The 14963-nt window shown below is 46.8% G+C and overlaps 1 protein-coding gene across 50 annotated transcripts in view; it reads right to left on the minus strand.

Annotated features, from left to right (window-relative positions):
* MICAL3 (microtubule associated monooxygenase, calponin and LIM domain containing 3) overlaps positions 1-14963 on the minus strand; it is a 241772-nt gene that overhangs the window by 82174 nt on the left and 144635 nt on the right. For 49 of the 50 annotated variants that reach the window (XR_014804017.1, XM_084957160.1, XM_084957169.1 and 46 more), the window contains 9 exons: positions 13046-13253; positions 10647-10763; positions 10153-10254; positions 9474-9629; positions 8083-8183; positions 5713-5970; positions 5006-5121; positions 2160-2286; positions 881-977 (listed from right to left, as the gene is read on the minus strand). Coding sequence is in view for 48 of the 50 variants with exons in the window: in XM_084957160.1 (XP_084813286.1) it covers positions 881-977; positions 2160-2286; positions 5006-5121; positions 5713-5970; positions 8083-8183; positions 9474-9629; positions 10153-10254; positions 10647-10763; positions 13046-13253 (1282 nt within the window). In the remaining 2 variants the exon portion in view is untranslated. Of the gene's footprint in view, positions 1-880; positions 978-2159; positions 2287-5005; positions 5122-5712; positions 5971-8082; positions 8184-9473; positions 9630-10152; positions 10255-10646; positions 10764-13045; positions 13254-14963 lie in introns of those variants that run through there. The other variant, XM_084957172.1, reaches the window with a different exon arrangement.

A 14963-nucleotide genomic window follows, 5' to 3' on the forward strand; every position in this document is an offset into this window, starting at 1 on the left:
TGGTGTCCACACTCGTCTTGATATCCCATTAGTAGGTCAAGTTCAAAATGACCGCAACGGAACTCAAATTTCTTACCACTGCTTCCTTGTTCAGACTCTGCCAATGCCTGCTGACCCTGGCTCCTAGATACAGACCCTCGGCTGCCAGTTCTGACTGTCCACTGGTGACCATTCTGAAATAAACACTCAGTGTGCCACCAAGTGAGGTGGGCATGGTTACCCTGTTTCACAGATATAGGAACCAAGTTCAGAGACGCTAAGTGTCCTGTTAAGCCAAATGCATCACAGCCAGCAAAGCTGATGCTGGCCACTCCCTCTCCCCTCTCATCCCAACATCAACACCAAACTGGTTAGCTTGACCACTGCGACTATTTTCTAACGAGTCTCCCAACCCCCAAGTGCCTTCCTCTGTCCCAAGTGACAAGCTGACTGGGTCACTCTCCTCTGAGAGAACTCTTCAGGGGCCCTTCACTGCACACAAAGCACAGCACAGCCTCTCCTTTATCACTGCGTCTGGCAATATCCTGGTGCTCAGTTGAAGCGCCACTACTTCTTCTGTGAAGCCTTCCTCGCAAGCACTGCCCACCCCACCTCACCTCAAGGAACCTTTACTTCTCCTGACACCTCAGACCGGGTTTCCCGCCCTCAACACTACTGAAAGTTCTGGCACGTAATCCTTCATTGTGGGACCAACCTGTACAACATAGCACCACCTCCAGCCTGACAATAAAAGTGTCTCCAGACGCTACTGAAATGGCTCCTGGGGGCAAAATCACCTGTGGTTGAGAACCACTGCCTGACCCAGGACTGGGGCACCCTGGCAGCTCAATGAATCACAGAGAGTGCTCTCAACAGCTGAAAGGCCATCACCAGGACTCACCATTGCGAGCTAGCTTCGGAGTTGTCCGGGAATTCACTAGATTCTCCATTTCCAGATGAATATCTTTTGATTCTCCAGTATCATACAAATGGCGTACCTGGCAGAAAGTGTACAAGTCATAAAGAGGGGAAATCAAACACCAAGTAACAAATTCCTATTTAAGAGCAGAATGAGATGAAAGGCTGGGCTGGCAGGTTGGGCACAGTGTAGTTCAAGTTAGAATGCCAACCTTAACTCCTTCCTGGGGCACCAGAGGGCTGCGTGCAAAGGCATTTGAACTACAAGAACCTGTGCTCGGGGTCAGACATGCAGTCCTGGGGCCTCACCCAGTCTCTGTTGGGCCATTACTGCTGCCCAGTAAAAGCAGGTTTCACAGATACCTTGTGAACCGACTGCCCACTAACACAGAGAACGAAATGTAAATGTGGGGGGAAAGTAAATAAAAAATTACACCAGAACACACGCAAATATGTTGAATGGGCTGCTTTCTAAAACTTTTTGGGCTCTTGGGGACTAGTAATGTTACTCTCAATGCAGTAATAAGGCTTTCCGCAATCTGAGAAACAACTCAGTGGTAACAGAAACCAGTATCTTTTACTTGCAGAGAGGGTCTTATTGTTCAAAGTCCTTTCAAGTGAACAGTCTGGTTTGTCCTCACAGTGGCCCGGTGGGCAGCAGGGATGACTCGCTCCCTTTGACAGATGAAGAAACTCGAGTTCAGCGCAAGTAAAGGACTGGCACATCTTGACTGGTCAACAAGGGTTGCTCCCCTCCGAGGGCAACAGCAATCAGGAGACTAGGACGGAGTCTGTCCCATCTGGCTTTCTTTTTTTTTTTTTTTTTTTGTCTTTTTGCCACTTCTTGTGCTGCTCTCACGGCATATGGAGGTTCCCAGGCTAGGGGTCGAATCGGAGCTGTAGCTGCCAACCTATGCCAGAGCCACAGCAACGCAGGATCCGAGCTGCATCTGCAACCTACACCAGAGCTCACGGCAACGCCGGATCGTTAACCCACTGAGCAAGGGCAGGGATCGAACCCGCAACCTCATGGTTCCTAGTCAGATTCGTTAACCACTGCACCATGACGGGAACTCCCCCCTCTGGCTTTCTGGCAACTAGACCACCCTCTGCCCTGGCTGCTCAGCCAACTCAGGAAGACAGTGATTCGGACGATGAAGGAGTGCTGTGTGCGCTTGCGGTAGAGACACTGGCCGCATGTCAGGGTCTGCTCAGTCCTGACGATGGACCTGGGCGTATAAGACTGACCACAAGACTCTTACCTGGCTTGGCCGGAGGAAGTTGACGTTGACGTTGGGGTATCTTGTGACAGGGTCTATGCTGTACTGGCTAAAGTTCTTGCTCACATTCTCCGGGGTGGTCTGAGGCAGCAACCTATAGATGCTTTCCCTGCAACAGCACATCACCACGCTCAGAGCAGTGACGGCACCAGAAACACCTCCCTGTCCTCTAATGATACCTCTACTTTTTGATAGCCTCCCAAATTATCTGCAGGGCAAGACCAGTCCTTCTCCTGGATCAGTTTCTCCCAATCCTACCTCAGCCCTGGCTTTACATTCCCATCACCTCAATGATTCCACAGGCACTAGACTGTTAAGGGCCAATGAGAAGGGCATGCACACTGCCATGGGCAGGGATCAAAGCCTGACAGTTTTATTTTGTTTTGTTTTTCAATTATGCCAATATTTGACTTTTACGAAAATCACTGATAAAAACAGAACTTGCCACCAAAGCTATTCAAGGGTACCTTAGGTAACAGACTCAAAATGATATCAACTACTAATTTCATCCAGCAAATCCTTATTCTCTAGTTTTGGTTAAGGCATTTGTTCTCCTTTTTTTTTTTTTTTTTTTTGTCTTTTTGGTTGTGGTTGTTGTTGTTGCTATTTCTTGGGCCGCTTCCGCAGCATGTGGAGGTTCCCAGGCTAGGGGTTGAATCGGAGCTGTAGCCACCGGCCTACGCCAGAGCCACAGCAACGCGGGATCCGAGCCGTGTCTGCAACCTACACCACAGCTCACGGCAACGCCGGATCGTTAACCCACTGAGCAAGGGCAGGGACCGAACCCGCAACCTCATGGTTCCTAGTCGGATTCGTTAACCACTGCGCCACGACGGGAACTCCTGTTCTCCTTTTTTTGTTTGTTTTGTTTGTTTTTTTTGACATTTCTAGGGCCGCTTCTGCAGCATACGCTTCTGCAGCATATGGAGGTTCCCAGGCTAGGGGTCCAATCGGAGCTGTAGCCGCCAGCCTGCGCCAGAGCCACAGTAACGTGGGATCTGAGCCGCGTCTGCAACCACAGCTCACGGCAATGCCAGATCCTCAACCCACTGAGCAAAGCCAGGGATCGAACCCGCAACCTCATGGTTCCTAGTCGGATTCGTTAACCATTGAGCCACGATGGGAACTCCCCAGGCATTTGTTCTTTATCAGCAAGCAAATCCTAGGTCTTACCTCATCTACTTCAAAATATCTGACATTTGGGAGGTTCCGAAATAAATTTAAGAGCAGTTCGGTGTTTTCTTTTGAATTCAAAGTTAACATTCTTTTAAAAAAACAGTCTCTCCCATTTTGGTGTATCACAGGATATTGAATATAGTTCCCTGTGCTATACAGCAGGACCTTGCTGTGTATCCACTCTAAACAGTTTGCACCTGACCTGCTAACCCCAACCTCCCTCTCTATCCTTCCCCACACTCCCACTCTTGTCAACCATAAGTCTGTTCTTCTTGTCCGTGAATCTGTTTCATAGGTATGTTCATATATGGCATATTTTAGATTTCATATATGTGATATCATATAGCATTTGTCTACTTCTGACTTAATTCCTTTAGTATAAGAATTTCTAGTTGCATCCCTGTTGCTGCAAATGGCATTACTTTGTTCTTTTTTATGACTGAGTAGTATTTCACTGTATACAGATAGCACATATTCTTAGCCCTTTCATTTTTTGATAGACATTTGTTTCCCTGTCTTGGCTATTGTAAGTAGTGCTGCTATGAACACAGGGGTGCATGTATCTTTTTGGATGAGTTTCGTCCAGGAGTGGGACCGTTGGATCATACAGTAGTTCTATATTTAGTTAAGTGAGGGACCTCCATGCTGTTTTCCATAGTGGTTGTACCAATTTACATTCCCACCAACAGTGTAGGAGGATTCCCTTTTCTTCACACCCTCTCCAGTGTTTGTTATTTGTAGACTTGTTTAAGAAGGCCATTCTGACTGGTTTGAGGTGGTGCCTACTGTGGTTTTGATTTGCATTTCTCTACTAATTAATGATGTGGAGCATCTCAAAGGCACTTTTGTTTTTTAGGCCCACTCCCACAGCTTGCAGAAGTTTCCAGGCCAGGGACTGAACCTGAACCACATCAGTGACAATGCCAAATCCTTAACCTGTGGCACCACCAGGGAACTCCCTCAAAGTCACTTTTAATTTCTTCTCTAATGTTAGTACATCTTTTGTCACCACACTGATTTCATTAGTATAAGTCTTTCTACTCTAAGGACAGGAGGATTTAATACACTATTTTTATGTATATGTTCATGTAACTGTCACAAAGGAATCGGCTGGCATCCTTCAATGTTATACAGAGATTTAGAAACCATTCATCAATAACAAATTTGATTTGGAAAAGGATAACATCACTTAGATGAAATCATCTTTAAGTTTCTATGATTTCATGAATAACTATCTTGCCTTCCTCTCTTAAATATGAAAACATCTTTTTTTTTTTTTTTTTTTTGGTCTTTTGTTGTTGTTGCTATTTCTTGGGCCGCTCCTGCGGCATATGGAGGTTCCCAGGCTAGGGGCTGAATCGGAGCTGTAGCCACCAGCCTACGCCAGAGCCACAGCAACGCAGGATCCGAGCCGCGTCTGCAACCTACACCACAGCTCCTTAACCCACTGAGCAAGGGCAGGGATCGAACCCATAACCTCATGGTTCCTAGTCGGATTCGTTAACCACTGCGCCACGACGGGAACTCCTGAAAACATCTTTAATTAAGAAAGGAAGAGACCAAAAAGGAAAAACCTGAATTCTGCTGAAGAGCAAACCACTCCCACTCTCCTTCCATCCTGGAGTGACACTCCCCCACCCCACCCCTGTTACCTTTCTGCCAGGACCTCCAAGGGGCTCGTTCCCAGAGACCAACTCCGCACCATCCAGGCTGAGTCCATAGCAGCTAGAAAGCCCCGGGCTATTCCTGTTCCCATTGGCCAAAAAGGCTTTGAAGGAGACAGATAAAAAGAATTAACATGAATTACCTTTGAAAAGAGGGAAACCAAACTAAGGTGCAAAGAAAAACTTTGCTGGGAGTTCCCATCGAGGCTCAGCAGAAATGATTCTGACTAGTATCCATGAGGATGTGGGTCTGATTCCTGGCCTAACTTAGTAGGTCGGGGAATCCAGCACTGCCATGAGCTATGACATAGGTTGCAGATGCAGCTTGGATCCTGAGTTCCTGCAGCTGTGGTTCCAATTTGACCCCTAGCCTGGGAACTTCCATATGCTGCAGGTGCGGCCCTAAAAAGATAAAAAAAAAGAGAAGATAAAAGAGTTTGCTATTGGGAGTAGATTTTGGCAGCTGTTCAGATTCTCTCCTTCACAAACTGGCAAGTCACAAAACCTGTGGAACTCCCACCACACTTAAAGAATCTGGATTAACTGTGGCCTGGAATCCTCCTGAGCTTCCTGGGGACCTGACGCTACACTAGGATTGCAGTCGCTCGCTCCACAGCCCAGAATCCTAGGTTTGTTCCTAATTATCACCGCTGCCTCTAAAATAAACCATGTTGTCTTTAATTCTCCACACTCACCTCCAGGAGGCTATCCCCAACCAGAGCCACTAAGAGCTGGTGTCCGTTGTGCTCCCGCACCAGAGCGGCGTTCTCCGAGGCGTACATGCACGTGAAGTCGAACATGGCCACGTCAGGCTGCCCATAGTGGTTGATGGCAAAGTCCAGGGATGGCAGCTGCTGCTGGGTGGAGAAGTCCGCCGCCTCCCTGGCGTAGTTGAGCAGCGCCTCTTGGTCTACATTCTCCCGGGATAGCAGGAGCTCCGTGTCGGCATAGTCCTGTCTCCAGAGAGAGAAGAGCCTCGATAAAAATGCCGAGGCAGGGATGGAGGAACCTACCAGCCATGGCCACAGTGCACATGTCAGATGTGACCTAGCCCCACAAGCCTCCCCTTCCCCTAAAGCTACTTCATACTCCAAAGGTCTTCTATGCAAATTAAAAGGGGTGGGGCTATTTCTAAAAGAACACAGGTTTTTGCCTAGAGAAAGGGTCCCAGCTTTTCTATTTACTTGGAACAAATCACTCCTTCAATCCAGTCCAATCCACCCCACGGAGTCGTCCTGAATACCAAATAAAATGGTTTACATGATGGAGTTTTGTAAACTGAAAAGTATTTCACAGTGTTGCTACCAGCAACCACCATCTTCTGAGCAGCAACTAGACCCACGTGTCCTTGGTAACTCATCAAACCCAAAGGGAGGCGCTGAAGGTCTCAGTGCCAAGGAGGTGGTGGTGGGGGGGGCAATAGGGTCCAGGGGCTGGGAAGAAATACACTGAAAATGGAACAGAGGTTCTCCAAATAACACAGAAGATTCTGAGGCTCCAGAGTAACCCACCAACAAAGAAAAGCAATGATGAGAGCAAAAGTGCTTTCCACAGAAAGGACCGAGAAAATTCCTTTTCCGTTTTGGAGGTTCCCGGCACAGTGAGCCAAGTCCTTCTCCTCAAGTGGGACCTAAGCTTTCCAAGTGTCCCTGCCAGCACTTTCAGCTGTCACTGCAAGATGTAAAAGCCAAATACAAATACTCAAGTTGGTCCTGCAAACTGCTGTTCAACACTGAGGAGGTGGCCACCATGGGTTTAGGATTTAGTGGCACACACAGAAGGCATGACACCTGCCCACTTAAGAAACAAAAAGGAAAAGTAAATCAGTAATTTGGCACTCTAGATTGTTCCTACATGATGCCAACTGGTTCTAAGATGGTGGATTTAAGTCTTAGCTTAGTCCCAAGACATACCGACAAGTTCACTGGCTATTTCTTACCGACAAAGCATCCAACCAAATATATCTTGCTTGTGCTGTGGGCAGAATGGGCCATACACGCTGCTTTGCCCTGTTCTCCTTATACGCATGAAGGACCATAGGGCTGAGAAATAGACATGAGGTCCAGGAGTAAGGAGACTGGCTATGGGCAAAGCTCCCCAGTCTCCCAGCTCCTTGCCTGCAGACAAGGCAGCAGTGTAACCCAGACAAAGTGACCTGACTCATCATCACCCTGCAAAGACAAAGGACACCCTGAAATTCAGCTGTGAGTCTGTGCTGGGAACAGCACAGGCCGGAATCAGCATATCTGGTGCCTCTTCTATTCACAGATCATAGGGATAGTTATTCTTATATCCAGACCAAGACCAAGTAAGACCAAAGAAATTCTCTTCTGCCTGTGGTTCTCTGATTCCACATTCAGATCATCATCTCAGGGAATGTCATACAATTACTCATCTGGAAAAAAGGCCTTCCTGGACCTGATTAAGGGTGAACAAGAGCCTTCATTGCTAGGCCATGAAGAGGTCTAAATATAGCCTGATGCAGGCGGCATTCCAGGGACCTCTGTAACCATATCTGTAGTAAAACCAGAACTGTTCTCAGGCACCCATAAACACCATTATTGCTTCTTGGTCAAACTCCCTTTCCTCTTATCACCCACCCCAAAAGATGGCCTATTAACCAACTAATAATCAATCACACAGAGAATTCACCATAACCACAAACCAAATCACCTACAATTAAACTGAATATTTCTGCATGAAATGCTATCTGAGATTTGCTTGGGAAAACCCAATGGCGGGAGTAGGGAGTAGTCTGGGGCACTGCTGAGACAGTGCTGGCCACGTGCTGAGGACAGTTAAATCTGGATAACAGGCACATGGAGGTTCATTACACAAGTCTCTCCACTTTTGTTCACACTTGAAAATTTCCACAATAAAAGATTTTTAAAAATTAATCTAAAAAACATCAGAGAAGTGCAAAATGCATGGTCTCAGGAGATAAGTTAGGCACTCCTTTTCATTCTCAGGCAGGATAAACTTATCAGACAACAAAATTCTTTCTCTTGGTAATCACATGACCCAGTACAACAGAAAAAGTGGTTAAAGAGAAATCTACCACTCACATGCAGTATCACCCCTTTGTCCAGTAAACTCTGCTTCTTGGCTGTCATAACAAAATAGTGAGTATCATCTTTGTAGTAGACAATGTTCTCCAAATCAATCCCTGCAGCAGAAAACAAACATGCACATACGGGTTTGCTGAGATGAAGGTAGGGGTGGGAAGCCAGAAAGACTGCATCGCTCACAGAGACCTGGGTTAAGGAACTCCAGGCAGGGAGAGGGAAAATAAAAAAGACGTCTGGGAGGTTCCCGTTGTGGCTCAGTGGTTAACAAATCCGACTAGGAACCATGAGGCTGTGGGTTTGATTCCTGGCCTCGCTCAGTGGGTTAAGGATCCAGCATTGCCGTGAGCTGTGGTGTAGGTCGCAGATGTGGCTTGGATCCCACATTGCTGTGGCTCTGGCAGAGGCTGTGGCTACAGCTCTGATTAGACCCCTAGCCTGGGAACCTCCATATGCTGCTGGTGTGGCCCTAGAAAAGACAAAATAAATAAATAAATCGATTTTAACATTCAATAAATAAATGAATAAACAAATAAACCTCTAGTATGAGGGTCTGAGTCAGTTCTCAGGTTAAGCCTCTTTGATAGTCATCAAGGCAACAGGGAAATCAACCTCCTAGACTCTCAAGAGCAGGACCAACAACTGGACATCTGAAAGTAGAGAGTGTACTACTGGCTTTTTAATTCAACTAATCTAAAAAATAGATGCAGGAGGAAGAAATCACATTCTAGAAAACAGATAACTAGAATTTGCCACACATTTGGTTGCACCAAAATGTCTACATTCACAAGCCATCCTACAAGAATCTCATTTCTGAGAGTTCCCATTGCGGCGCAGTGGAAACAAATCTGACTAGTAGTATCCATGAGGATGCGGGTTTGACCCCTGGCCTTGCTCAGTGGGTTAGGGATCTGGCATTGCTGTGAGCTGTAGTGTAGGCCAGAAGCTGTAGCTCCAATTAAACCCCTAGCCTGGGAACTTCCATATGCTTTGGGTGTGGTCCTAAAAAGCAAAAAAAAAAAAAAAAAAAAAAAGAATGTCATTTCTTTCTAGCATGTGCTTTCTTTCAAAACCAAACAAACTCAGGAAAAAGACGACACACTCCACACCTAAAGTCAGGTTCTTAATAAGCCCGAGCTCCCAGCCAACAGCGTACTGTCAGGCACCACCAGGCAGAGCCATGCCTGGGGCATGGTTGGAGGAGAGTTGGTGGAGGCAGGAACAGCCAGGCTCTGTGACGAGGACATAGGACACCAGAGCAGGGAACAGAGATCTGGAAGCATTATGCTCAGAACAAAGAACGGAGTGAAGAAAGAGCTGAAGGGTAAACAACACGGCAGCAGCATCATCCACCACCCACCCTACCAAACCGCCAGGAGAAAGAGCCCAACCTGTGGCCTCCCTCAGTTCCTGGAAAAATTTTTGGTTGAATATAAAAGCCACACCACTGATCTCTTCCACTTTGGCTTCTGCAGTTGTATTTCGGTTAATAAAATTTGCTGTAATGGCAATGGCCAGCTTGCCCCGAAACTCTTTCCGACGAAATCCTGAAGGGGAAGAAAGATACTTTCAGAGGTGGAAAGCGCTGGCTAGAGAAGAAGGAAGATCATGTCAAACAGGAGGGGTGCTGGTGAACAGAGCAGGGCATGTGGGGGATGGGAACCAATGGGAAAACTTTAGGGCCGCTCTCCTCTATCCGAAAACAAGGTGTTTACCTCCCAAAGAATGTAAGAATCCAGGAAAGACATCAAAGTTGCCCACAGTAGCCTAGAAATCTGAAAGACCAGAATGGTACTCAGGACTAGCGGTTCTGTTGAATGAACAGGAATGCCACTACTTTAATAACTTAGGCTTAACCCTGCAGAGCCAGCCGCTCATGAGTAGCTGGTCTCCTGGTGACCTGGAGCTGGTAGGGCAAGGCCAGGCCTGCCATTCAACCAGACAAGCAGTGCAGAAAAGGATTCTGAGGAGTGTGGATTCTAAAGACACAAGCTCTCGCCCAGGGCTGGGAGAGGATGACCCTCCCCCTGCTGTGAGCTGGGCAAAGGAGAAAGGAGCATTGCCCGATACCTTCCAAGGTGTTCCTGCGGCCGTCTCCTCCAATGATCACCTCAAATTCATATTCTGATACAGGGTGGGTTTTGGGGTGCACCAGTGCCCGCCAACCTATCCCTGTGGACCAAAGTCAAAGTGAAGGTCATCACTGAGACCAAATTCATTTATCTTAGACATCTCTCAATACCCCAGTGCACAGCCCACACAAAACTCCAAGCCAAAACCACACCAGGTGTAAGAGCACGGAGTACAAACCAAAGAAAGAAGCCTTGAAGAAGGCTCACAAAAGAACATGTCCCACCATGCAACTTCTTGTGACAAATCCAGTAACAAATCCTCTAACTTCTACTACTGTGGCAGAGGCCTCCCATCAAGTCTAAAGTCCCACTACAAACGGAGAAGCCCCTTTAACCAGCTCTGAAAACCACCTGGAGACCCCTACGCCCTTCTCCCTTGATCTTTTTTCAGCTGTCAAGGTCCTTTTGTCCCTCCCTCATTTGTCAACTCACGTTCATTTTCTTGGTCCTCAGGAGGCTGCACAAGTCCTTGGAATTCCACGTTGACATGGATTTCAATGCCTAGGATCAAGGCTACTTTCAACAGTATCAGTTGAAGCTGACGGATACCTGGGTGAACAAGGTCACACGAGTGAGGGCTCCCTGGAGAGAGGACCTGTCAGCACCACTGCTTGGGCTCCCTCCCGCCTGTCCACCGAGCAGTTTATCCAGATGCTCAAAGCTGCCTACAGCAGGAGGCTTCTCCAAGCCATACTCCACGGTGTCTTCCTTTTCCAAGGGCAAATACAATTCCACATAAGCAATGCTCTAGGGAGACATGCAGTGCCATGCCCCCCGTCTTGGGTTAGGTGTTTGAAACAGACAAAAGCTCGAGACAGCAGACTATGGCCCCAGGAGGCTCCTTCCCATCTTCCCTGACTCAGCACAGTGACCTAGCAGAATCTATAATCCTTGCAGGACATGGTATTTACCCCGGGATGCAGAAGATGCCCCCCTGACTCCGGCCACACTGCTGCCTGAATCTCCAAGGCACCTCTCTCATCTACTACCTCACTGAGCTCACACATTCTTATATGCTGAGGGGGGAGCCTGAGTCCAGCCTTAATGTCTTCCCAACCCCTTCCCACCCCTGGTCTACAGTGGCAGAAATTACAGCTCAAAATGATTGAAAATCTTGCTCATAATCATAGTGAGACTGATTTACTTGTTCAATGTCCAATGAGTAGCTTCCAGGTGCCAGACATGGCAGCAGCCCCAGCAAAACTGAGATCAGAGTCTGGTCCCTGATGTGGGACCTTCTCTGCTCCAAGACAAACTCTGGCACACAAAAGGCAAACAGCTTCACTGAATTAATGACTCTTGGGCCTCTCTTTTATTACTATTATTATTATAAATTTTATTGGAGCATAGTTGGTTTACAACGTTGTATTAATTTAAGGTATACAGCAAAATGAATCAGTTATACATATACATATACCCATCCTTTTCTCCCCATAGAGGATTCTACAGAACACTGAGTAGACCTCACTGTACTATACAGTAGGTCCTTGGTAGTTTTCTTTTTCTTTTTTTAATGTATGGCTGCAACTGCAGCATATGGAAGTTCCCAGGCCAGGGACTGAATCTGAGCTGCAGCTGCAACCTACACCACAGCTGTGGCAACAAGGGATCCTTTAACCCACAGTGCTGGGCCAGGAACCGAACTCGTACTTCCTCAGCTACCTAAGCCATTGCAGTCAGATTCTTAACCCAGTGCCCCATGGTGGGAACTCCAAGTTTTCTATTTTAAAACCCTTGGTCCTCTCTTAATACCAATTTACCTGCAGTCTGTGACTCATCTGCTAGAATACCCACTAATCCTCTTCTATTATCTCCCCTACCTACCACCCTCTGAGTCACAATCCCAAGTCCCAAAGACTCATTAACCCTCTGCTAGCACACATTTTATACTTGCAGACAACTGAGTACTATGATGCTTTATACATTACAGCGCAACGGATGGATAGCGTGCTTCCTCTACTAGTGGAATGTGGTGTCTGTTGGCCATTGTTTGATAAACTGGCACAACTGTTTCTAAGGGCAAAAGGTTCAGTAGTTGAATATATTTGCAGGACACATCTGGAGGAGCTCAGAACAAAAGTTCCTTGATAAGTCTTCCCTGGAATCACTAAGGATCATTAACGATTCCAATAAACAAGACTAACTTCATAAAGTAGACATGGTCTATACTGAACCATTTTTCAGACTGGCCACTTAATGGACAGGAGAACAAAAGCACTGTCTGTATCAACTTCCATCTCCTCAGGCACAGGCCCACACTGAGCTTGGAGGGGAAGGAATACAGCAAGAGCCATCTGGCTGCAGACCTCAGGAGAACCCCCTAACCAGCAGAATCCTATTATCCACTTGCCATTCACAACCAGACCAGGGCCCTGCTTCTTTTGGATCTGTGGGTTCCCCAGGACTGTCCCTGGAGCATTGCTTGCATATTACAGAGAGCCACTACACCTTGTGCTTCTCCCACTGGACTGAGAATCAGCAGAGGGTCAAAGCCCATACTGGGGGTCTGCTTCCTAGCCTGGCCCCAATGCCTCTCCACCCACTGCAAATGTTCAGTGAGATTTAGCTTAAGACGTTAAGTCAGAATTCCTTAAGCTAAACTCACTGTGCAGGAGACACACTGGTAGTTAAGAATCGTAGGTTAAAGAACCATTGCAGTGTAGGTGTTCTGACTCCAAGCAGAGTGTGTTTTCTATACAATAGATATTAATAATATCAGAACACACTGGGCTTTTGAGTAGGAATTCCTCAGTTAATCTGCCTGTCTCTTTCTCCTGAAATGTGGGTACAGGGTAGAGGTAGGATCCTATAGGAGAACTAGTTTTACTTACTGATGTGGTCGATGGCTCCAGCACAGAACTTGCCATAGAACTTCTTGGCACCCAAACCTCGTAGATCGTGTATGGTGAATGGCCAGAGATGCAAGACATTGTTGCGTGAGAAGGCATCTCGTTTCTCAATAACAACCACCTTAGCTCCCAGTAAAGATAAATCGATGGCTGTGCGGAGACCACAGGGGCCAGCTCCAATGATGAGACACTGAAAAACACACAGCTGCTTTCAGGGCAAAGGCAACATCTCTTGAGTGCGTAACCATCATTCCCTAAAGCCCTCCAAATAGGGCTATTCTCCCCATTACCAAGAAACTTTCTAGCCCATGTCAGGCCACAGTAGAACACCTGCAAAAGGCTTACGAGGAAAACCGATGGGTGCTCTGGATGGAGAAGACGTAATTGTTAGTGCTGGACATAAACTCAGAGACCATCACCTTGCAGATCTGCAGCACATTTAAATGGGGCATTACTGCAACAACCTATGTGAAAATGACATCTCATCTTTTTCCCCCCCTTTTTCAGGGCCACACCTGCATCATTTGGAAGTTCCCAGGCTAGGGGTCGAATTGGAGCTATAGCCACCAGCCTACGCAACAGCTACAACAATGTGGGATCCAAGCCACGTCTGCAACCTATACTGCAGCTCAAGGCAATGCTCATCAACAGGAGAAAACCTTTTGCAAGGTTTCTAAGCCAAGCAGACTTCTGTCCAAGGAGACACAGATTATTAAATACACAGCCAAGCAATCTTAGAGTTCTGGACTAGACCTACCACTTGAAAGATTCCCAGGAGGTAATTTTCATGAACCAAAGTTTTATGTGCCAAAAAGAGTCCTAAATTCACTATCTTTCGACTGAAAATCCAGGGAAATGATCTTAAAGATCCATATTCTAGAGAAGTACTCAGGGTGACACTGCACACTTAACTAGTTTACATGCATGTTCAGAAGAAAGACATGCACTGTTTTTGGCTTTGAATTCCTTTTATTCTTTCTTTCTTTTTTTTTTTTTTTTTCCACAGTGACAGCAATGTCAGGTCCGAGCTACATCTGTGATGTCCGTTACAGCTCACGGCAATGCTGGATCCTTAACCCACTGAGAGAGGCCAGGGATCAAAACCACATCCTCATGGTTACTAGTCAGATTCTTAATCCCCTGGACTACAATGGGAACTCCAGAATTCCTTTTATTCCTAAGAAAACTTCAGAACTCACTCATTAAAGTCATGTCTTTGAATTGCTTGCATTTTATGGATGAATATCCACTCAAGTGCAAAGCCATGTGGGAGGCAGGGAGGTCTCCAGGCACCCACACTGGACAAATTAAGGCTCGTGAAAGGACATTAACAACACAGTCATGCACATGAGGTTGTCTGCCACTCCATGCCCCTGCTAGCTTTTCCAAACTTCTCATAAAAAGAGCTCTCACACGAGGAGGAAAGCAGGAAGCGTATTATTCCTCCTCCGATTCCTCATACCTCCCTCCGCATAGATGACTAGACATCTGGAGTCTTTGCCCAGGCCTACCTGTTTCATGGAAACTCTATTTCTCTAGATTGTAAAGAAACAAAGCCCTTGCTTTGAATATGGATGAAGAGGTTTGGACTGTGGAAAATCCCCAAGCTCACAAACACTCTCTGCACCTTCCAGACGCCGAGTTTGGACTCGTGACTTTGTAAAGGGTATTCTAAGCCAGGCAGCCATGGTCAGAGAGGAGGCTGACAGGGCCCGGCTACTGCTTTGCTCAGTGACCTGCACCCTCCTAACAGTGTGAGACTCAAAACAGAGCTTCAGCAAAATTAAACAGTCCCTATACCATTTGGTTTCAGGGTTTTCCTTCAGTTGCTAGAACCCTGAATGCTCCTTTGTGAATCTGTGGAACAGGACGAGGGCACACGGAATGGTCAAATGAACAC

The sequence above is a fragment of the Sus scrofa genome, chromosome 5 (assembly GCF_054392235.1).
Source record: "Sus scrofa isolate SSC_HxYL_T2T_F1_AM1 chromosome 5, Sscrofa_HxYL_maternal_Yorkshire_Landrace_v2.0, whole genome shotgun sequence".
Taxonomy (NCBI): Eukaryota; Metazoa; Chordata; class Mammalia; order Artiodactyla; family Suidae; genus Sus; species Sus scrofa.